Here is a 23401-nt window from a genome sequence, read left to right as displayed (position 1 = left end):
GTCTTTGCTCTTCACAAGTACAGCTCCGAGGTTGACATGTGTTCTCCTGACATCAGCAGTGTTGCAGTAGACATGACACAGTGGTTGCATGGTCATAAAGATTCTCTGTACCCAGGGATACATGGACATTATGTTCACATTACCAGGACACTGGATGAGTGTGTTTTTTAGGATGCCTTACGCACAGAGGTGCTCTGTTCATGACAGCGCCCCCTGTATAAGGACAGAATGAACACGCATGCACTCCTCATGACCACTCCCTGTGTGTGGGGATGTGGGAGCACACATCCAAGGCAGTGTCTTGACACTTGGGACACTGGGACATGTGGCCATGGCAGCATGTGTGCATAGAGTTCTGAGCCCAGAGAAAGGCGCAGCTCAGGACATCTCCTGGGTTTCCTGGCTACAGCATAGCTGTGGTCTCAGAAGCACATTCTGCCTGAGGCCCACATGTTGATGGACTGTCAGGTGTTTGACTTGATGCATTTGAGCAAAGAGTTCGGCTCTGCAGGGTAGCAAGGGCACCTCCCTACAGGACTCCTGAGATTTGACTTCTACTGTGGAACTCTGCTTTGCGAGAATCTTCTGGAATGGCCTTAGAATGAGGAGCTTTCCCATCCCCTCCATCAGTGGTGAAGTCCATTTCTGTGTTGAGATTTGAAGCCTATAAGAAGTGTCTTACTATAAACTGTCCCCAGTTGCAGCACAGGAGGCATAGAGCTAGGAGGAGGCAGGTGTGGACCAGGGTAGGGAGGAGTGGGCCAGTGGGGTCCTGGCCTGGCAGCACCCAGATGCTAGGGCAGTGGTGTTACTGTGAGCTAGGATGTTTGCCTGTAACCAACTTACCTCTTGTCTCTTTCTCCTGCCTTCCTGGCCCTCCACTGCTTTGCCTAAATAACCACTACTTGTTCAAACACTCTGCGCGCGTGGGCTCCGGACTGCGGCCTGCAGGCCAGGAACAAGTGCCTTTCTGTTGAGCAACCCACCGTCTTTATGCTTTCCCAGACCGCCAGTGGTCTGAGTTTCTGACCAACAGGTGACCATCTCTGCCTTCTTGCATGCTGGGGTGATGGCCACAGGACCAGGTGGGAAGAGCTTAGCGTTGAGGCCACCCAGTGTGCTCCCTCATGCTGTCACTCACCACAGTTACTTCGTCAGGTGACCCGGCGACAGTGCCCCATCCACGCGGGGTGCACTAGTCATGGGCTTCGTCTTCCTTCAGCAGTGGCTCACAGCACCTATGGCGTCCACAGCCTTCACCATTGCTTGACGCTGGTAACTCAGCCCCTAAAGCACCTGACAGTCAGGCAGGCCACACACACAATCCAGCTTGAGCAAGGTGACCTTAGCATGCATGGCCCTGTTCTCCCAACATACCCACCTCTGGGGTCCCACTCTTTAGTGTGGAAACTGAGGCCAGCCAGGAAGAGTGCATTGTGAGGTGGAGTCACACTCCCCCTGGCCTCTACTTACCAGATTCCTGTTCTACTTTTCAAAACCTTTGATGTGCTGCTTTTAATGACCACCGTGGCAGCACAGATCTTCTCCCCAGGGCCCTTTCCCTAGGTGGCTGCTCTAGCCAGTACCTGCTCCTCACAGCCAAGAAGTCAGAAGCAGACAGCATCGTCACATAGTGCTGTGACATTGTGGCTGAATTTCCCTGTACCCAGATACGACAGCTGCATGTGCTTCATCTGTGAGGCTTGGAGGATTACCTGCTTGGGGTTCCTGCCTCACCGGGGCTTATGCCTGAGAGACACCCAAAGCAGAAAAAAAGCAGTTAACATCTATATACCTTAAACACCATATTTAACAAGATGAGACATTTTGAAACAATGGCAACCAAAAATGTTTCTAACTTCATGTCATAAGACCCCTTAGACTAAATTACATCATTCCAGCCGCTGTTTACACTCTTGAAAACATTTTGGAGGGGACTTTTAGGAAGACCAAAATGTCAGAAGGACTTTGTAAAACATTACATATGCCAACTCAGGCCGCAAACCCTGTTCCCTGTTGACGAAGCTTCCTAAGCATTGAGTTTCTTGGACCTGTGCAAAAGTAGACTCCAGCCGCTGGAGAGGTGGCACTGTGGTCCTGTCTGCCCCCAGGCATCATAGCAGACCACTCAGGCCCTGCCACGGCACTTCAGGCACAGCAGCACGGTCGTTCCACAGCTCTCAGTGGGCCTGATTTGACTTCAGACATCTGGGGTTCACTTTCATCCTGTTCCTGGTACAAGGCAAGCGTGACGGACACTGGGCATGTTATATATCAAGCTTGTATATATAACATTGTGCGTGCCTTCGCACCAGTCTCTGCGTCCACACACTTGCAGCCTGCCTGCCCGCCCATCCCTGTGCCTATGTGGGCAACAGCGCCATCCTCTGGCTCCTTCTCCTACTGGACACTTGCCAGTTCCACCTGCTCCTCCGCCATCCGGCGGCCTTCTCCTCCTTCAACTCTGAAAGCTCCCTCATTCCTCGGCCCTGCGAAGCTGGTGAATGAGGACTGGGAAGTGCTTAAAAGCTGCACCACGCCAGGCCAGGAGCCAGCAGCCTTCAGGACATGGCCTGTGAATGTCCTGTCTGCCAGGCAGGTTGTGCGGAAACCACTGCTCACATACCAGTGGCTGCAGAGGAGGCGGCACACAGGTGCCCATGGCTGGATGGAGAGCTTTGCAATTCTGGACGCAACCTCTGCTGGGAGCAGGAACTTGTTAGGACCTTGCAACTGGTGGCCCTCTCCCATGGTGCTACAACTTGCCCTTTGACCTTGCCATTCTTCCTTGGGTGCAGACTTCTTCGAATGAACCTGTTCAGAGCCATCTATTCCCCTAGAGGAAGCTTTGTACACCTTTGTGGACAGGCAGCCCCTGGAGCCAGCTCTGGCCACCTTGATGGCATCATGACTGATATGTGATATGACCCTGCAAGCAGAGCTCATGGTCTGCCATGGTTGAGAGCGTGGGGATGGCCTAAGTCAGTGTAAATGTGGCCTTGAATCTGCAGTAGCCAGGGCACAGGTCCTGGCCTCCTACGCTGGCCTCCTTGCAGGCAGCAGCTCAGTGTCTTTCCTCGCCCTTGCAGAAGAGCACCCGACTCAAAGCATCGGCCGATGCCACTTCGAGCAGCGACAGGCCCCTGCTGAAGGAGTTCTTACCGCAGCCAAGACGTGTCTAGCCCAGCGCTGGGTAACGGTATGGCTGCCTGCTGGGCACTGGGCCCGTGTGCTGTGGTTCTCAGACTGTCTGCTCCTCCTCCAAAGTTTTGCTGTGTTGTCCCCTCCACCCTCCTTTTTTTAAAAAATAAGAGTGATTTATTCTGAAAACAAACTACCATTTTTGCACACACACGCACAGACACACACAGGTAAGTGGCACACTTGACAGTGAGCTCAGCACATAGGGAAAAAGTTATACACGTGTGTATGCACGTGCAAATGACACGTGACCAATATGCCATGTCCACTGTTGCCTGACAAGCAAGCTTCTGTCCTTGTGATAGACACAGCTTCACTTAAAGGCTCCTTGGGATAATCCTGTCTTGAATTGGAAGTAAGGTTTCACACGGCTGCACTGGGCAAATCCCAGTCAGTGTCCAGCTGAGACTGTTAGCTGAGCACACAGCTGTAGTCATAGTGCTCACCTGAAGGTAGTGTGATCTGGGGATTGTCACCCCAGAGAGAGATCTGCACTGTGCAGCCTTTCGCCCCGCCCTCCTGGCTGCCCGCTGCTCTCTGTGCATGCTGTGGCTTTCCATAGAGGCAGCACCGGCCACTGCTGTCTGGTTAACTGTCGGCCAAGGGCATGATAGCTTGTTGTTGTCAGCATGACACTGACCCCAGTGCCTGTCAGGCTAGGACATACTAACCTGCACAGGTGAGTCCTGTCGTCCTGGGGTGATGGCTAGCACCCTAGTTCAGGATTCTCTGGGGACTTTGATAACCACACATACCTGTGGTCACAGGGAAGAGGCTCAATGAGTTTAGCACTTTATCCCGCTGCCCTCCTAGGTTGTCCCTGGCACGTGGGATGGCCCTTCTTTTGGCACTCAGATAGAGAGTGTTTGTTCCCAGACCTGAATGCGAATTGCCTCCAGGCACAATTCGTATGAGATGGCCCCTCATTTGCCCCTTTGGGTGACCTAGTGGTCTGAGGTAGGCTGGTGAGGCTGAAGCCGCATGGGCAGCTAGGGCTTCTTCAGAGGTTCTGGGACTGATGATGGGTTTTCTGTTCTTTTGGCAGAACATACAACTTCGGGACAGCGTTTCAGAATTCACCCCTTTGACCTCTTTGCAGAGCTGGGGTGCTCGGGGCACCAGACCTGTGGCTGCCCAGTGCAGCTCCTCCTCCGGGAGAGTAGTGTGCTCGAGGTGGGAGAGCGAAGAGTACACTGTGCTTCCTCCCCACCCAGGCCTTTCCCACAACACGAGGTATGGGTGCTGTGGGTCCAGCCTGGAAACGCCCACTTGATGGACAGACGGCCTTCTATCCCAGCCTCTGAGAGCTGTGTCCTTGGATGCCTGTGTGTGCCTGCACCTACCCCACCCCTCATTCTCAAGAAAGTGGGGGTGGGATCACAGGTCGCCCACTCAGGCACAGCACACTGTAGTCTGGACTGAGACAGGCATCATTGTCCTAGGCCTGGTGACCGTACAGACAGTTGGGCTGTGGAGAAGGACATGATGCTTGGCTTCACCTTAAGCCTTGCAGCTATGAAGCTAGCCTTGCCAGGCCCTAGTATCCACCTTCTGCTGTTGTCATCCTTTGCTGCACTGGAGGAGAAGACCCTGTCCTTTTCTGCAGCCTTGTACATCCCGCACACGGGCTTGGCTCGTGCTGCATCCTGGTGTTCTGACCGCGTGTTTCCTGTGTAAACCACCCACACTTCCCATGTGGAAGTGGCCGTATCAGACACTAAGTGGTCTGCGTCTCCCGTACCCGTGGCCTTGCTGTGTTCACAGTCCCTGTCCCCTCACGAGCCATTTCCCTGGATCATGTCTGAGTCTGTTTGATGAGGAGATGCTGACCCTGCACATTGGAGCTTTGGAAGGTGTCAGGTCTCCTTCCTGCCGCCGGCTGCCTGTGGAAGATGACATTTATGTATATGGATAAGTCACACTGTTAAAATCAGGTCTCCCGGGAGTGTCACGATATCCACTACATCCCAGAACAATGTTAGTTTACCTTATTGGAAAACATTTGTTTCAGGGGTGCTGGGAAAGGTGGAAGTTTGGGGCACCCAGGCAGGTATTTATCTCACCCAGCGGTGAGTCCCATACCCAAAGCTGTCTGGGCCAGTGTGGACTCACCCATTCTAGTCTGCTCAGCCTGCCTCCCACAGGTGCCACACAGATCCCATCCAGGGCTTTCCCTGGCATGGACAGGCCGTAGGAAGGCCACTGTACTGTGAATCCCTGCTGCTTCTTGCGCTGGAGTTTCTGTTTCTAGTGGAGAATCCGACCGAGCTGTAACAGGCCTAACAGAGGGAAGATGTTGCAGAAAGTGCCAGCCCGAACTTGGGAGAAAGCCATCCCCATCCCCGTGGAATCGTGTGGTGGACCTGGTGCCATAGTGAGGGTCACGGTCACTGGAGAGCCTACAACCTGGGAAGCACAAATTTTGTTACACAATTATATAAGGTTTCCCTCCAAACAGTGTGCTTGAGCTGGTGGACCAGCCGACAGTCGGAGCAGTTATTGGACCTGGCAGCTGGAGGGCCGGGTGAACATGAACACCACACCAAAGATGGGGGGATGGCCTCGAGCTGTGAACAGACAGAAGAATGCACAGCTCCACTCTGGGCTGTCCCTGGCTTCATACATCCTCATGCCCGTTCACCCTCCTGCGTTGCCATGTGTCAGCCCAGGATTGGAGCCCCAGTCCACACTAGCCCTTAAGTAGTGGTGTGTGCATTTTTACAGCCCTTTTTAAGAACCCGAAACAGGTACCAGTATAATACCTGTGGGGAGGGGCAGGTTCTCTGTATGTTTAGTTAACAAATTATTTGTAATGTATTTTTTTAGGGATCTTAAAATTGCCTTTGCACTGAAGTATTTGCATAGCTGTTTCTATGTCTCTTCGTCATTTGTTGGTGTATCTTCTGATTTTTAAGTATGTTTTTAAAGCTTTCACTTTTTAAGTTTAGGAGTTTTGGGCCACTTTAAATGCTGGTGAGCGTTCCGGCTGAATGTCTCCGTGTCTGATGGGTGAGCCTCCTGGTTCCCCTCCGTGCCTCTCTGTTCCATGGTGTTCCTGGAGAATGACCTGTTGAAGGCATGCCGAGGGTGTAACCATTGTCTCTTCTTGGTTTGTCACCATCCTTTGCATTTTCATGTTTTCTGTTTTTTTTTTTTTTTATTTCCATCCTTCAGCCTTAAACACAGAATATTCTTCCTGCAGGCTCTACATTCTGCAACCCAGTCTAGGTGTGAGGACACTCTCTCACACCCTACCCCCCATAGCCTAAGTTTACATAGGAACACCCCAGGCTTTGTGCACACTCCAATGTTTTTTTAAAATTGTGCTTAGGAAATTACCACGTGAAGGTGCCTAAGAGTTTGAAACAGATGAGGGCACAGGTGAAATGCAGAAATGAGACCGAATGTGAGTGCAGAAGATGTTCCGCCCCACCTCACAGCGGCTGCTTCTTACTTTCCTTAAAGCCAGTAACTTTTAACTCAAGTGAAGCATCTTCTTAATTGCGTTGCACATGTAACGTATGTTGGCCAGAATTCATGGTTCTGTTACCTACAAGCAGTTCATCTCATGTATGTACCAGGAGCCCTGGCTTCATATGTGTTCTCTTACTTTCCCACATACTTCCTGGCCATTTACAAGCTAGTATAACATGTATACATATGTGCACACACACACACAAACACACGTGTGCATTTTCCTTCCAGCCTCCATTCTGGTAGCTCTGTGCAGAGATTTTGCCCTCTGCGACCATCAGGCTCCTTACATTCACACACACACACCTAGGAAGGGTGCTTGGGCTGTGGGTGACAGCAGTGCTGGACTGACCTGAGGACCCCCCTCTGCGCCCTCAGCCCAGCCAGCGGGATCCAGGCTAACCAACGCAAAGCCGCATGCCACCCTGAGTGCGGTGTCTGCCCCTCGCCATTATACTAGCTAGGAAAACATGACCCTCAATCCCAGCAATTCATTCCTGAGTACAAGCAGACCAAAGGCCCCGCCCAGGGAGCTCCTGGATGGGAGGAGGCTCTGAAGGCTGAGGTAGCAGAGTGGGGGATGACACCGCCAGGACTGGAACCATGGGGTGGACTTTGAGAGCATTTCCTCTGGTGGTCTGGGCCTCTGAACCCAAGCTCAAGGTCTGTCTGCACTGACTGCTACTGGACTCAGCCAACCACATTTATCTCATCTTAATGTAATTCGTCGGCAATGCCACAGAACAGCGGGCCCTCGTGTTCTACATTTCTTTTTGGAAATTTCCCACATACGACTGTAAAAACAGGAAAAACAGTCCCTTGGCGAATGCAATCCTTTGTGTGAAGAGCTAGAAGACGGGTGAATAGACAGAGCGGTTCTGATGCTGTTGTCTGAACAAAGCTTTAACGAAGAGGTGTGTGTTGGAAGTGTTACGAAAGTGTGCTTCTAATTTTGCAGAAAAATGTCTATCAATTTATATAGCTTTATTTTTTACCTTATCAAGAGATACAGAATTTTAATATGCATATATTGTCTTAAATCATGTTTGTCTGCATTACCACTTAAAATGTCCATCTACAATGTAATGTACGAATAAGAGAGAATCAAAGAGTATTTAACATGAATGGTTATCTGTAGCTGTCATCATCATAAGTACCGGGATTTATTTTAAATTATCAGATATAGTAAATACATTAAACATGTCATTCTCCAACACTAATGTTTAACTGGTAGCCCAATAACCTGCTTTGAAGAATTAAATTGTGAATTAAACCAGATCAGATGTCTCATGAGGTTTATTTTGTGTGCTGCTGTGGACTGTTCCAGTGATTTCTGTGTGCAGTCCTGATACACTGGGTCTTCCCGTAGGAGACTTCGTTCCAGTGACTGAAAAGATGCTCGTCCCTGTTTTCTTACAAATCTATGTGGTATGCAGTTGCTCACACACTTTCTACTAACAGAAACCATGGTTCAAAGCACACATGTCTGTTAGGCAAGAGGCCACACTGTATGGGTATTGTGAGAAACAGAATCTCTTAGCTTTACTGAAGAGGGGGCAGGGTACTGGTATGATCGATACTACACCTCCATCCTTGAGCATATGGGGGCTCTCTGGAAAATCTGAATGTAAAGCCACACTATGACAACCGTGGTCCAAGGCCTTAGGGAACATGTTGAATATACCTAGAACAAGAAACTTAGCATCAGAACTCCCAGTGTCTAAGTCTTCCTCACCAGCCCTCCTGTGTACCCCAAAGCTAGTCTTGTATCCCACCTCTAGAACACCTTCCCTTTCCTTTTTTCTGTAAAAATTGGGGCTCGGCCATCCCAGTCTCACTATCAGGCAGCTATTTCCAGTTGAGTAGGCAAACTCTGGTACCATTGAGGAACCTCCAGAGCGCTCCTGAGTCTGCTTCTCTAGGCTCCTCACTGCCTGGCACCCCCTGCAGCTGGATGTCCTGGATGCTCATACTTCAGACAATAAAACATCAGGATATTGAGCTCCTTTGTTGGACATCTGGGCCCCAGCTATCACCTGAACCTTCAGAGTAGATCACCTAGGAGCCAGGAGGGGCCATGGGATCCAATGCCACTTTCCTCACGTGAGTGGTTTCTAGTGAAGGGTGGGCTTCAGGCTTTGCTGTGATACGCCGATGATCAATGGAATTCTTGGCTCCTGGCCATCTGAGGGCTTCACGTGGCCCATGCAGTTGACAATCCTGAACCTGCGGGACCAGAGGGAGGACCCAGAAATGTCTGGTTAAGTGAGACGGGGATGATACCCAGCAAGTTCCTCTGGTTCTCCACCTGCGAAGTCTTTTGTAACTAAGAAGGTCTTGGTGCTATCAGCCTTCTCTGCAGACATGGGACCTGAGCGGCACCTCTGACTTTTCGCCACCCATTTCAGGGCACCTGACACACAGGCTACCTGATAGTAACATTGGGTCACTCCCTCACTTGTCACCTCGAGAGTGAGGGACATGGGATTTGCAGGTGCCTGAGCCAGTGTCCTGCCTCTGCTCTGCCCAGCTCTGCTGACCTCTGGGGCTTTGGCTTCTTCACCCCACGTCAGAAGATTCGACATCCAGCTTGGCTCTCTCACCTAGAGTTGAATAGCAAATAAATAAATGCAAAGTGGTGTTGTGGAATAGATTATTTAACTATGTAAAGGTGTGTTGCTTTTGTTTGTGCTGCATTTGTTTAGGTAAAGATGTATTATTTTTGTTTATGTTTCAAAATATTACTTTAATTATATAAAGATGTGTTGCATGTGTTTATTTTTTCAGGATATTACTCTAACTATTTAAAGGTGTGTTGCCTTTGTTTACGCTGCATTTGTTTAACTAGGTAAAGATGTGTTTCTGTGGTGATACTTTGTTTATAATTAACAAATCTTGCCTGAAGATGAGAGAAGCAGAGTGACCAGCCACTAGAGTTCTTACCTCTACCAATGCTCAGACCAGAGGGGTGATCTTGTCTCTACAAATCCTCAGAATGCTTTTCCAGACTGCAGCAGAGCTCTTGTCTCCTCCTGCCTTATATTCCTCTCTCCATCCAGCCATATCACTCCCTGTCTCCCTGGTGCTAGGATTAAAGGTGTTTGCCACCACTACCTGGCATCTGTGGCTAACTAGCGGCTTAGCTCTGTGCTAGGATCTTCAGGCAAGCTTTATTTGTTAAAAGACAAACAAAATACCACCACATGTTTCTGTTTCACCTTGCCTGCCTAAGGCACATGATTGATAGAATAAAAAGCTGAATGGCCAATAGCTAGGCAGAGGAGGAAATAGGTGGAGCTGGTGGGCAGAGAGAAAAGGGGAACCAGCCAGCAGCTGCCAGGGACCAGGCAGGGACCAGCCAGGCAGGCAGGGGTCGGCAGGCATAGAGGAAGCAGGAAAGTAAGACATACAGAACGAAAGAAAGATAAAACACCCTGAGTCAAAACATAGATGAAGAGAAACAGGTTAAATTAAGTTATAAGAGCTAGTGAAACAAACATAAGGCCTAGCATTTATAACTAATAAGTCTTTGTGTCATAATTTGGGAATTGGCGATCCAAGAAAGCCTGCTACAAAGTGGAGATTAATGGATGGGAATTCCAAGGGACCAAGGCAGAGACCAAGACCAAATGTCCCTTCTGCGTGTCTAGTGGGCCTTCTCCAACCCCTGATACAGCCTGGGTATAGGTTTCTCTGGGACCCCCTTCTGGGTTATCCATTCTCTTAGATGAAAGGTACTGTCCTCTTCCTCTCACAACTGACTTCCTGTATGTGGCACAGAACACTTGTCTCCGGTAGGAAGAGACCATGGGGGAGCATGTGTGGAATCTTTACATCATGCCCTGTGCTTCCCTGTTCATGGCGTTTGATTCCGGGACTGCTGAACCAGCTCAAACTCTGAGACACTGTGGACGAATCTATCCTCACAGTTCCCGAGGATAGAGATCCAAGGCCATAATGTCTGGGTCCCTGCTCCTGCTTGGGAAATCTGTCCTGATTCCTGCCTCTCTGGTCGCCTGGCATCATCCCTGGCCTGTGCCCCTAGGCCCCAGTCCTGTTGCATTGGATCTAAACCTGGGATGGCTTTACACTGTAAAGGGGTACCTAGTGAACTGGGGGTGGCGGTGGTACACTCCTCGAGGCAAGGACAGGAGGATCTCTGAATTCAAAGTAAATACCAGTCAGCCCTGCTGGGAACAACCAGGCCAAACAGGAACACCATACCTTCTGTGGGGAGCTTTCTCCTTTGAGAAGGAGCAGTCTTGAAGTGAAGTCACAAAACAAAACCAAACAACCAAAAAAGGTGTGCCTGACGGTGTCTGCAAGCCCAGATCCACTGACTGGTGTTCCTAGGGCATGCTGTGGCGTCTCCAAGCCCATGAGTCCCCTTTGCACAGAATGGTCCACTGAGATATCCTGAGGACACAAACCACTGTAGTCACTAGACAGTTACAGCCTGCCCAGGAGTCGATGTACCTGCTTTGTGTCCCAGTGGAAAAGCCAGGAACTTGGTCTGTGAATGCCATAGCAAATCTGGGGCTTCCTTTGCTCTGGGAGGCATCAGATTACCAGCTGACCCTTTCTATTTGGCAATGGTAACCAAACCTGCTCATTCTTCCCTCCCTCCTCCCTCCCTACCCACCCCCTGCAAAGACCCCTGAACCGACTTGATCTCCTGAGCTTCCTGCCCTCCCCACCACACTCCTTTGTGATGGTAATTTCCTGTGTCTTTTTCTGGGGCCTGGGGCTCTTGAAGCTGCCAGGCACAAAAGGCTTGCCCGGCTAACAAGCCTGACACCAGCAGGGGCTGCTGGGATGTGTGTGTAATGGCATGGATGGGCTTCATCATTGTCTGCACAAGTCCCTTGCACTGCCTCACTTGAGACCCAACCTAACATTTTCTGAAAGGCAGAAAGCTGCTTCTCAGCTTCCCAAAACAGGGTGGTGTCCTGGGTTGGCCTCGTTACCAGCAGAGCTACTTAGGGCTGTGCTGGTGTTTTAATGGGTTGACAGTTTTCTGGTTGCCAAGGGATGCTTGCATAGTCTCCTAGTAAAGTCTTTAGTCCTAGGATAGGAAGGCTCCTACCCCTCTTTGCAGTGTCACCCGTGTGGAGTCGTGCGGCACTGGCCACTTCTGGTTCCACACCGGTGTTGACGGCTGTTTGTGAACCCACAGGAACTCTATGCATGGGGGCTGCTGCTTTTGTACTTCTGTGAACTTTCATTGCTCCATTAAATGACATTCAATACAGCTGTGTAGAGAGGGTCCTTTGATGCCATCATGGGAAACAGGAACTTTGCCTTTTTTTTTTTTTTTAAATAACCTTATGTGGAGGTTGTCAGTCTGCTCAGTGGGTAAGAACACTTGCTCTCAAGGCTGATGACCCGAGTTTGATCCCTGGAACCCATACAGTGGAGAGAACAGACTCCCCCAAGTTGTCCTCTGACCCTCTCATGTGTGCCTTGGGACTTGCATGGGCCCAGTTTTTGTATTGCTTTGTTTTTTGTTTTATTTTGTTTTAACTGAAAAAGAAAGAAAGAAAGAAAGGAAAGAGAGAGAGAGAGAGAGAGAGAGAGAGAGAGAGAGAGAGAGAGAGAGAAAGAAAGAAAGAGAAAGAAAGAGCGAGCTTCATGCAGGTCCAGTCTGACCCTTTGGGTATGTGTGGGAGATTTCAGGATGGAAACCCAGTCCTACCCCTCAGCACCTCCTAGCAGCCAGCCAGTACAAGGCAATGCCTCCTCTTCTTCCCTGGCTAACTGAAGAAAACTGCCTTTAAAGGTCTGGAGAGGTAGCTCCGTGGTTAAGTCCACTGCTTTCTCTTCCAAAGGACCCAGGTTCAATTCCCAGCACCTACATGGCAGTTCGCAACCATCTATAACTCCAGTTCCACGGGATTTACACCCTTCTCTGGCTTCTGGACACCAGGCACTCAAGTGGTGCCGACATACATGCAGGCAAAACATCCATAAACATACGGAAAATCTAAAATAACCTAAATATAAGAAAGAAAAAAGCAAAGAAATTCCAAGCTTCACAAGTCCTTCCCGAGCTCTTCCCCCCACAGCCCTTGCTCAGCTGGTGGGGTACTCTGCTCCCCCATCCCTTTTCCCCACTACCAGCACCTGGCCCAGACAGAAAAGCTTCTATATTGAAGACTGGGCTGGGGATGTGCCCAGTTCTGAACGGGGCAGGGTGCTGAGGCTTGCCTAAGAACATCCACTCCAGGAATGGCATACCCACCCACAGGGAGGGCCCTTTAGTGGTCACCCCAATCCCAGAGGAGTGTCCATCTTACCTACCCTGCTCAGTTCAGTCAGTGCCACCCCTCAAGTGGGTCCAGCCATGGCTATAATTTCCCATACCTGTTTGATTTGCTTCCCTCTCCAGGGTCTGTTCTATTAGAAGAGGCTCCCACTTCTACCCGGCCACTGGAGACACTTTTATGCCCACCCTCTAATCTAAAGGTTTACATCTAGTTGCCCGTTTGTGATGATGAATGAATGCCTGCCTGCCCTGGAGCCTTGGCAGATGCCGGGTCATCAAACAGTGGCCTCTTTGGGTGTCTTCTGACAGACCTGAGGCTGTCTCCGGACACAGTGCCCTTCCTGTCCATGACACTCAGAAAGCAGGGGTGCTGTTATGAGTACTGGGGGACGGGAAAGACTGACTTCTTGCCTTGATACCAAAGAATGGAGTGCTTGACCATATGGTCTTTCTTGGGGATCGTGAATGCACCTCTTGGCAATCTGGGGTCTGCAGTGGCGTTTAGGATTCCCTACAGATGATAACCCACGGAACCTCAACAATCAACACGCTCTTCCGCCTGCAGGTCAGATAAGAACGCGGAGGCCAGAAAGGCTCGTGGAACCTGTCTGAAGCCAGGGGGTTTCCACCTGAATCGGTTCTTCCACCTGGAGCAGCAGAAAAGGGGTCTTGGGAGAGCTCGCAAACCCAGCCCCAGACGTCAGCTGGGGCGTCAGAGTGGACATAAGTCCCTTTAGGCTAGTTGTGAGTGTTCCAGGGCAGATCCCGAGGTATAGAGAGCTGGGACACAGGTGCACCTGAACCCGGGCTCGGCTGGGCTCCGAAGACCTCCTGACTGAAAGGGACTGGGGGCGCAAGCACTTCCCTTCTCCCAGACCCGCCCCTACCCCGCCCTTTTCCACCCGTGCAAACCCGCCCTTGTCCCACCTCCTCCCCTGGACCCTGCTCTTGCCCCCTCCCCTTGAATCCCGCCCATGCCCCGCCTCCTCCCTTGAGATCCCTTTCCCACTGTTGCAACGGTCGCTTCAGGGACCCCGGCGCCTCCGCCCCTCCCCCACCCACGCTCGGGCTCCCGCCTTCTCTTCTCCTCCCTCCCCCTCTCAGTGGCCCCGGACCGACTGGCGGGCGGAGTCTGGGAGCGTGGCACCTGCGAGCAAGTGAGCTCGCTGGACGCGGAGAAGACAGTCCCCAGCACAGACAGGTGTGCACGGGGTTGGGGCGACGGGGGACAGAGGAGAGAGGAGGGGTGAGATACAGAAGGGGGGGCGGTTACGGGAGTGAGGGTGTGGTTGGCAGAAGAAGGGAGTGGGACCGAGCTCGCCGCCCAGAACCCTTCTTGTCTGGATCGCTTTGCTGTGGAACTGGGTCTCCCCCTACATTACACCTCCTCCCGGAAGGAACTCTGGCTCCGAGCGGGGGTCTCTCTTTTTCTCCATTGTTAAAAGTGTCACATGGAGGGGGAATCCACACACACACCAGGAAAGGTGTCACTGGCAGGAGGCGGGGCTCTTGCCTCCACTGGTCAAGTCTCAGAACTGCCCTCCCAGCTCTCTCAGAGCTCTCTCCAACCCAGTGGTTGGGCCAGTGTCCAGGACAGATATCATAGACAAGGAGGCTTGGTTGGGCCAGCACCTGGTTCTCTGGCTGATCTAGGGCCGGCTGCTTTGCCTTTTTGCCAAAAGAAGTTTAGGCTGCAGCAGGTTAAAAATAATTCTGTCACTTTCTCTGCTAACTCCAAAGTCTCCCGCTCGGAGTTACTCTTTAATCCAGTTCTTGGCATGGCTACTTTTGACCCTCTCAGGCCCTAAGGCAGGAGACCAAGTACCACTTGGGTTTTTTAGAAGCCTCCTGGCCATGACAAGTCCTACCCTAAATAGCTGCAGAGTCAGGGGCCAGCAGGGATTAAGATGCCCAGCTGGCCAAAGGATGTGCTGCAGGGCCGTGGGAGGTCCCAGGATGTGTGTCCCTGGCAGCGGGTCACCACCAAAATAAAGTACCACCCTTTTTCCTTGGCTGCTGGGCCTTGGGTGTGCATGGTCCTCTCCTCCAGTAAGCAGGAGACCACTTGGCCAGTTAAGGGTGGGGTACTGCCCTGGAGGCGGAGTCACTGGGCCCTGGGGAGGTCTTCTAATGTAGACCTGTGAGCCCTGTCTATCCCAAATCTGGTCTCAAGACCTGAGCTCTCAGAGGAGGACTTCGAAGCTCTGCCACAGTATTGGTCAGGGTCAGCTGCAGCAAGAGGGACCTCCACTTTGTTCTTAACCTTGCTGCAAACCTCCAGAGCCCTGCAGGCTAAGGCAAGGTTCTGTTTTAGCTTGTCACCTTGCCCTGCGTGCAGTGCCTCGATAGAGGCTTGAGAAACGGTCACTCACGCTCGCAGGCCCAATGTGGTCAAGAGCCACTGTGCTTCCGCAAGATGGCAGAAGCCTGCCCTAGCTGACTTGGCAAATTCTATAAAAACGGAGACCTGTAGAAAAGACTTGTGGAGCGTGAAGGGTGTGAGGACCAAGGATAGCCATGGAAGCCACCTCCAGGCCTGTGGGAAAAGTCACAGTGATGAGGATCCCCTCATAGCTGGGTGGCTGTTCAGAGAACTCTGGCCTTCTCTGCAGAGTTACCTTAACTACCTCTAGTGGGGAGGCCTGGGAACCTGAAGAGGGACCGAATGTCCCTTCTCCATGCTGCCAAGACTTTCTGGGGATGTTCTCTACTTGTAGGTCCTAAGTCAGCTCTGCTTGGGGACCTGTTTGCAAGTGCAGACATTGCCTTGCAAAACCTGGTGTCTTAGTCACTTCGGTACAGAGGCCCCTTACTTGAAGGTTACTGCATTTCATTTCTGCAAAATATGACGAAATATGAAACCAAGAGAGGACCCTCAGGTAATGAGCGGAACAAGTGACCTGGCTGTGCCAGCAGAGGCTCTTGTAGATGCAGCTGTCACCCGTGTAAGGGTGACAGTGACAGGAACACCACGTCCTGTGCATACCAGGACCCAGCTGTTTCTGTGCCACTTCCTGGCTTACCTTCCTGGTTCAGGTGAGAGGGTGGTCAGGACACCACACTTGATCTCTCATGGTCCTCTCAGTGTGAGACTGGTGAGTCTCGAGTCCTGGGTCCTGATGAGCAGGTCCCTGTCTCCCCCACATCTTAGAGAACTAGCGGGAGCCTTCCTCTGCAGGGCCTGGCGTTTGGGCAGAACGACTACTCTATTTTTTCCCTTGGAAAGTACCCCAGAAGGTGGGTACAGGAAGTTGGGGCTCTTTGGGAGGCACTACACCTGTGATAAAGTCACTTGGGGCAGTGCCACCTGCATGGAGTGGTGACTCTGGAGTGCCTTGCTCCGCTCCGGGCCATGGCTGAGGACCAGGGGCCCTTTGTAGTCTCCCCACTTCAGGCTGCCACAGGCCTGGGAAGGTGCAGTGCTAATCCCTCCGGGCCCTGTCAAATAGAGCTCGCAGAACATTGGGGCTTATTTGACAGAACAGTGAATGCACCATGGCTAGCTACCAAGAGACCCTTGGACACACATGACGGCCCGTCACTTTGAACCAAGTAAGAGCCTAGAATGTGAAGTGGCTCAGTCGTGAGTTGTGGCCAGCATAGTCAGCTCTGTGGAGTCACGGGAAACAGGCTCCTCCCCGGAATATTCAGGATTACTTTTAGGGCAAATGCTCAGAGACCTAAGGAAGTGCCAGCCGCATTTCAGCTGGGAAAGCTCTGGGAATGGACATCACCTAAATTTCCAAGATGGAATAAAGAGCAAAACCAAAACAAATCTACGAGGGAAGCAGCAGCGGACCCAGAGACAGTGACACACACACACACCTCTTCTCACAGTTTCTGGGACTCTCACAGACAAATGAGCCTGGGAGAGGCTCTGCACACAGGAGGCAGAGGTTGAGGTGGGACCGGAGTTGTGGGAAGGGTTAATGACCCTTAGTGGTGGGCTGGAACCCGAGGCACTCGGGTGAGGGGGCCTTTGCACTTCCACTGCCCTGTCTTTCCGCTCTGTGTGGGCTGCAGGCTGAGAGTCCCTGGGGCCCAGGCTGCCCATCCTCAAGGGTGTTGCCTCCTTTGCAGGCACTGGCACTTGTCTCCTGCTGTAGTCGGAGCCAGAGCCAGCCAGCAGAAGCAGGAGTTACCCTGACAGAGACAACAGAGGTGGAAGATAAACACCGGCTGACAGACCAGTGAGGCAGGAGGCGGGGCTTTGCCAGGTAGCAGGAGTTCCAGCTACCTGGTGACTTTTCATGGCTGTGGATGGGTTTAACCCTGCCCTGGTGTGCGTGACACCTATTGAGGCTCCAGGGTGCAGAGACCTGGGACCTGGGCCACCCAGGCTGGCCTCTCATTGGACGTAGGATATGGGCAAGCTGTCAGACACCTGTCCAGTGCCTGAGGTTCTGCGACCGGTGAGAGTTAGCTAACAAGCCCATGTGGCTGCCATCCTCAGAACGGAACTTCTGTTCCCAAGGGCAGCACCAGCTGTGAAAGTCCGATTCCTGCCTCTCAGGAAACACATCGCTGCCTGTCGTCCCTCTGCTGTGCCCAGCCTCCCTCTCGCCCTGCTCATGATCAAATTATCAAAAGACTCGGGGGTGTTCTTACAGAGAGCACGCCAGGCGCGGTGTGCAAAGCAGCTGGGAGATAGCACTCTGCTGGAGAAAGGAAGGTTTGAGCAGGAAGCACGCAGAACTCAACCATCAACCTACGGACGACCTAGAGGGCCAGGGTACCTCCAGGTGCTGCACTGTTCCTCACCATTGCTGAAGAAAGAACCTGGACTCTTGGAGATAGAAAGACAACAGAAGCACAGACACGGGGGGCAGCGTTGAGGCATAGACACCCCCTGGCACACTTTGAACACTCAAGTATGAACGCACACAATGTCAGCCTGGCTTCTCCCCAGAAAAGTGTGAGACACAAACATTCCCAAACATTAAATTCTCTTCTATAGAATTTAGAAGACTAGAGGATAAAATAGGATTGGTTGGTTGGTTGGTTGGTTTTTGAACTAAGAAAATTTCCCTTTCAACATTTTATAGTCATAATTTGGTTCCCAGAGCCCAGAAGTAGGTCTCTGGCCAAGGGTCAGTTGTCCTCGGAATTCTGTCCTTCACAAGTCTCGACGTGCAGGTGAGTGGGTGAGACAAAGCTATGCCAGGCATGTGCTGGTCTCGCCATGTGCGGCCCAGTAAAGAACTCTCACCCCATGTCCCCCGGGTCTGTCCCCAGACCATTGCAGGGACAGCTTGAGAAACATCATAATAAACAGACACAGAGTGACAGAGGATACAGTGGGCAGCAGTAAACCACAAAGGGACAGGCAGACCAGCTGTCCATACCCAGGGTGACTGGGAGCTGGGGAGGAAGTGGGAGAGCAAAGCCTTAGCTGGACACTTCCCAGAGCTAGAATGTCTGCCGTGTTTGGGAACATGGTACTTACTAGATCGGGCGCATTCCCTGGCCAGGCCGCCTGCTTCCTACCTGAAGGGGCTCCACTGTCAACAGAGGTTCTCAGGCCCTAGGCACCTCAGTCGCATGGCTAGAGCCAGACATCTCTGTACAGATCTCTACCCACAGGCGGCCAGACTCCAGGAGGGACAGGAAGCAACGCCAGAGCAAAGCAGGGCCGCTGACCATGGTGTGGGTTTCCTCTGAAGAGAGGCGAGGCCTGTGCTGACAAGGAGCTTGACAGGGATTTTGAAGTTGGGATCTTAACTATCCAACCTGTACATGAGAAAGTCTCCTGCAGACAGTGGCCTCTTCCAAGATGGAACTGGGGAAGGAAGGGCTATAGCAAGGGGTCTGTAGCCTGAGGCAGGGGCATCAGAGCTAGAGGGCAAAGCCAAAGGGGCACTGTGAAAGGTAAGATAGGCTGTGGGGCCACCACGGCAGCATACCAGGACTGGTTCCACTTCTGCTCTTGGAAAGGCCTTTGGGCACTAAGCCAATAGAGAGGAGTCCTGTGGCACCTTCCCTGTGCTAAGTGCACCAGAGACCCCAGTGGGCAGTCACCTGGGGCAGGTTAAAGTAGTCCTGGTGCCTTTGAAAGGGTGTTGCTTTCTCTTTAAATTCAAGATCGCTCCCCAAGGGAGCTTCACCGTGGTGTTTGCCAGAATTTCCCACAATAATGTTTGTTCTGAACCTAGGAGCCCTTTGCTTTGCTTAAAAAATATTTTGAGTAATCTGAAAAGCCACAAGCCCTACTTTGACAGCCTGCCCGGCCAGTGAGGCAGACCTGGAAAGCCAGGGAGCTGGCACTAGCTTGTCCTTGAAACAAGAAACTAAATGTCAAGAGAGTCTAGGTTTTTCTCCTTTTCCCCTTTTATGTTGAAGAAGTAAGTACTGTTTTTCTTATACAACCCTATTTCAGTATATATAAGCGACGGATGGTTTTTGGTTTTGGGGGCTTTCTCTTTTTTTTTTTTTTTTTTTTTTTTTGGACTGTAAGACAGTCTGCTACAAGCTGTTGAAATTCGGAGAATAAACTTAACTTCACACATGTTACAGCCCCTTTGGAATAAACGCTATCGTAGCTAGTGGGCTTGTTCTTGTCCAGAGAAATAAGTCTTCCATCTTCCTGCATCTTGACCTCATTTTCTTTGCCGTCCCAGCCTCATGTCCGACTGCTGGTGCTTCGTCTTGTGCAAGGAATGTGGCCGAAGCAGTCCTCCATTGGAGCAGCACGATGGGGGCTCAAAGGAGGAGGCCGATCACCAAGTGGATGTGTCCGATGGCATCAGGCTTGTTCCAGACAAAGCGGAGGCCAAAGCAGAGGCGACGGCCGCAGCCCCAGGTAGGTGCTGGTGGTCCCAGCCTCTTTCTGATCCTGCTGATGATTAGATTCTAAAGTCCTGTGCTCAGCTGCAGGGCACCAGATGGAGTGGCTGAGCCCCTGGCTGCGCTGGGGGTTCTTGTGAGTTAACCTGCTTCTGGGTAGCTTGCCTGCTTTTTGGCTACTTCATTAAGTATCATAGAAAGAGGTTGGCTTTGGTTAGAGATTATGAAAACTATGTCTTTGGGTTTTAAATAAAGTACAGTACACCAGAAGGAGGAACTTCTTATAGTCTTTGCTTCCTTTCTTTCTTTGTTTCTTTCTTTCTTTTTTGTATTGTTGCTTTTTTTCTGGCATGTTTTATCTTAACATGCCAAACAGCTCCCTGCTCACAGAAAGGATAGAACTAGTACCATATATTGTGCACCTCCAGACTTCCAGGGTAATGGAGTATGCAACCCCAGACCTCCAGGGCCATAGAGTGTGCACCTTCAGACTTCCTGGGCCATAGAGTGTGCACCCCCAGACTTCCCGGGCCATAGAGTGTGCACCCCCAGACTTCCTGGGTCAGAGTGTGCAACCCCAGACTTCCCGGGCCATAGTGTGTACCCCCAGGTTTCTGGGGCACAGGCTTTTCCCATGGTCAGTTTTTGCAGTAGGATAGTCATGTTGGTACATGGTCCTGGGCAGTCGACAAGCCCTGGTGTGAAAGAAGGGCAGAGTGTGCCTTGAGTTTGCATACTCTTAACTGTGTCTCCCCACCTCACCCCAAAAGTAAAGCGTGTAGCAGGCTGAGCAGGTGTGTACATCCCACTGAGGGGGAAGTGTGAATCTGACTCCAGGGCTGTCTGATTCTGAGACTGACCAAGCGTCAGGCTGCAGGCCTAAGGAAGCTCTCTCAGCACCATCTTGACTCTTAGGGCCATGGCCCAGCCTGGCATCTGCGGCATTTGGTCTAACTCATGGGGCCAACTGGGCTGTTTACTCTGAGGCGCGCCAAGGGCTGTGTGTCTTGGTCAGGGTGTCTGTGGTGATAACCTCTCTAAGGTTCAGGGCTAGTACCCTTGTGACACCTTCTGAGGAACTGCACTTTACCTGCTGACCCCCCGAGTGCTGGGATTAAAAGTGTGCACCACCACCGCCTGGCTAAATCATTATTTTTTTATAGTGACAAAATATACACAACACTACTTCTTAACTGGGCATGGTGGCGCACACCTTTAATCCCAGCACTCAGAAGGCAGAGACTGGCGGATCTCTGTGAGTTCAAAGCCAACCTGGTCTACAGAGTGAGTTCCAGGACTGTCAGGGTTATTACACAGAGAAACCCTGTCTTTGGGGAAAATATTATATATATTTTCCATCTCAAAATATATTTTATATATATTATATATTTTTTATTTTATATATATTATATATATTTCCATTTTAAACATTTAGCACATAAAGTATGCTCCCATTACACACACACATACACATGTTTATGCACATGCCCACACACACACGCTCCCCCCCCATGCCCACACACACAGGTGCATGCACAATGCTCTCTCTCTCTCTCTCTCTCTCTCACACACACACACACACACACACACACACACACACGCATGCACACACCATATCCAGCACTTTCATCTTCCCAGACCCAGTCCCTAGTCCCGCCCCTGGAAGCCGCCACTCTACCTTTTGTCGGGGTAGTCTGGCACTCCAGGGGTCTCAGTGAGCATCCTCATTGAGCTTCTGCCCCAGGTGGGTCATTTCACTCGGTGCTTTTCAGAGATGCTTTTGATGTCAAGACTCAGTCAGAGTCCAGGGTGCACGTCTTCACGACCCAGCATGTGCTCCCGCTTGCATGGAGGTGGATGCCTGGGCCTCTTCCCCTCTGTAATTACTCTGAGCCGTCCTGGATGTGGTGCACGTGTTATCCCTGCGTGTATTCAGAGATTGGTGGCTGCTGGGTGATGATTGGTCAGTTTGGGAGTTGTTTTACTGGCTTAGGCCCCCAGTGCCATCTCTGCCATTGTGAAGGCAGGGAGGTAGTGCACAGGCTGCTGTGTCCAGCCTGCCATCCACGTTCTGCCAACACGCTGCTGTCCCTGAGGTCATGCGGAGGTCTGGGCCACGCTGGGTAAACACTGATAAGCCTGTTTTCCAGCTCGCTCGCTGCAGTCTGTGGCCTTCTGTGTGATCTGGCATTCCTTCCGCCTTCTTGATTTCGGCATACACCACAACAGTGGGTTTGCTAAGCGGTTCCCCAAACTCCACAGTTAACCATTTCACCATCAGCTGTGGGAGGCCTCAGGAGCATCCGTGGATAAGCCCTTTCAGGGATCCTATCTGGCTGGTCAGACAGCTGACATTCAAGCCAGCCACCTGTGCAGAAGGACTTGGTGGGGGCCTCTGGTTTGCTCCTCCCTTGGCCAGTCTTTGCTGTGGACCCATCTTCGCCATAGCTGTTCTCGCTGCAGGGCCAACCCTCCCAAGGCACTGTTGGGACTCTGCTGAGGTGGGAGAAAGTCCACCCTATGGCCCCCAGACCCTAGGGCTCCTCCTATACTCCTTCTTCACTGAGTTGGCTTTTCCTGAGGAAAATTACTCCTTCCATGCAGGATGAAGCGGTTCCACTCCCCAGATGGACTGAGGAGGCTCACTGGTCTCTGTGTGTCACCCTCTAAGGTCCAGCCATGTCTCCAACTCCCAGTGCTGGGTTCCTTACTAGAATCAGCATGGCTTGGAGACAGTGTCCCCCACCCTGTCAGCCAGACATCTGAGGGAAAGCCCCCCCCCCCTCTCTCTCTCTCTCACACACACACACACACACCTACCTCCATGTAGCCGACATACAACTCCATGCAGGCAATATACAGGTCAACCTGCGAGGCCCTGGAACAGAGACTGGCTGCTGTCCTGTACCCAGCCCTGCCAGAGCGCTGGGATGTAACCAGCATGGAAACCAGGCACAGAGCCTCCCTGCCAGACACCTCATCTCTGGGCAGGTACACAACTAAACAAAATGGAAACCTTCTCAGGGTAGAGACCCCCAAAGGTTGGGGAGGACTTGATGGGGTTTATCCTATAATACAGATGAGAAGGGCACATAGACACAATGCGAGCACACAGGTAAGCACATGTACATGTGAGCACACACGTGGGAATGGGCACACATGAGTACACACATTGTATGGACACACAAGCATGAACAGGTACACGGATGGCACAAACCTGCTGGTATACAGAAGCATGCATACACATAAAGACACCACATGGAGTGTAAGCTTGGGTGTACACACATGTACATGTGCACTTGTGAGATGGACATGCAAGCATGGGCACGCATGTCATCTTAGCTTCATTTCCGTTGCTGTCATAAAATATTCTGACAAAAGCAACCTAGAGGAGAAAGGGTCTGTTCTCGCTTATGATTCCTAGTTAGTCGTCACAGGGAGGCGACAGGTGGCAGAACTTGAAGCGGCTGGTGACATCCACAGTCAAGAACAGAGTGGCATGCATGCCTACGGGTGTTCAGCTTGCTCTTTCCAGTCACGCAGTCCAGGACCCAAACCCAGGAAATGGTACCCACAGTAGGTGAGTCCCCCATCTCAATTCCCGCAGCCAAGGCCGTCCTCCACAGACGTGCTGCAGCCCAACCCGATCTAGCGGTCCCTTACTGAGATTCTCTTCTT

The 23401-nt window shown here is 51.6% G+C and overlaps 2 protein-coding genes and 1 long non-coding RNA gene across 16 annotated transcripts in view; 2 read left to right on the top strand and 1 right to left on the bottom strand.

The window, feature by feature from the left end:
* Atp11a (ATPase phospholipid transporting 11A) overlaps positions 1–7953 on the top strand; it is a 107721-nt gene extending 99768 nt beyond the window's left edge. For 2 of the 8 annotated variants that reach the window (XM_050137464.1, XM_050137458.1), the window contains one exon: positions 4247–7953. In XM_050137464.1, the coding sequence (XP_049993421.1) occupies positions 4247–4474 (228 nt within the window). In that variant the 3' untranslated portion in view covers positions 4475–7953. Of the gene's footprint in view, positions 1–951 lie in introns of all 8 variants that reach the window. The other 6 variants (XR_007590863.1, XR_007590864.1, XM_050137460.1 and 3 more) reach the window with 6 other exon arrangements.
* On the bottom strand, positions 6339–22005 carry LOC126498643 (uncharacterized). 2 transcript variants are annotated; one of them, XR_007590867.1, is made up of 3 exons: positions 21402–22005; positions 10900–11091; positions 6339–8901 (listed from the first exon to the last, which is right to left on the bottom strand). It is a non-coding gene; the product is annotated as an uncharacterized lncRNA (long non-coding RNA). The 2 variants fall into 2 exon arrangements; XR_007590868.1 differs by lacking the exon at positions 10900–11091.
* Mcf2l (MCF.2 cell line derived transforming sequence like) overlaps positions 13969–23401 on the top strand; it is a 133044-nt gene continuing 123611 nt past the window's right edge. The window contains exons 1-2 of one of the 6 annotated variants that reach the window (XM_050137438.1): positions 13969–14141; positions 19558–19739. In XM_050137438.1, the coding sequence (XP_049993395.1) occupies positions 19562–19739 (178 nt within the window). In that variant the 5' untranslated portion in view covers positions 13969–14141; positions 19558–19561. Of the gene's footprint in view, positions 14187–19157; positions 19282–19557; positions 19740–23401 lie in introns of those variants that run through there. The other 5 variants (XM_050137439.1, XM_050137437.1, XM_050137441.1 and 2 more) reach the window with 5 other exon arrangements.

Source organism: Alexandromys fortis, unplaced genomic scaffold (genome assembly GCF_014885135.2).
Source record: "Alexandromys fortis isolate MF-2015 unplaced genomic scaffold, M_Fortis_MF-2015_v1.1 scaffold_3, whole genome shotgun sequence".
Classification (NCBI taxonomy): domain Eukaryota; kingdom Metazoa; phylum Chordata; class Mammalia; order Rodentia; family Cricetidae; genus Alexandromys; species Alexandromys fortis.
This window is presented reverse-complemented; position numbering and strand designations above follow the sequence as displayed.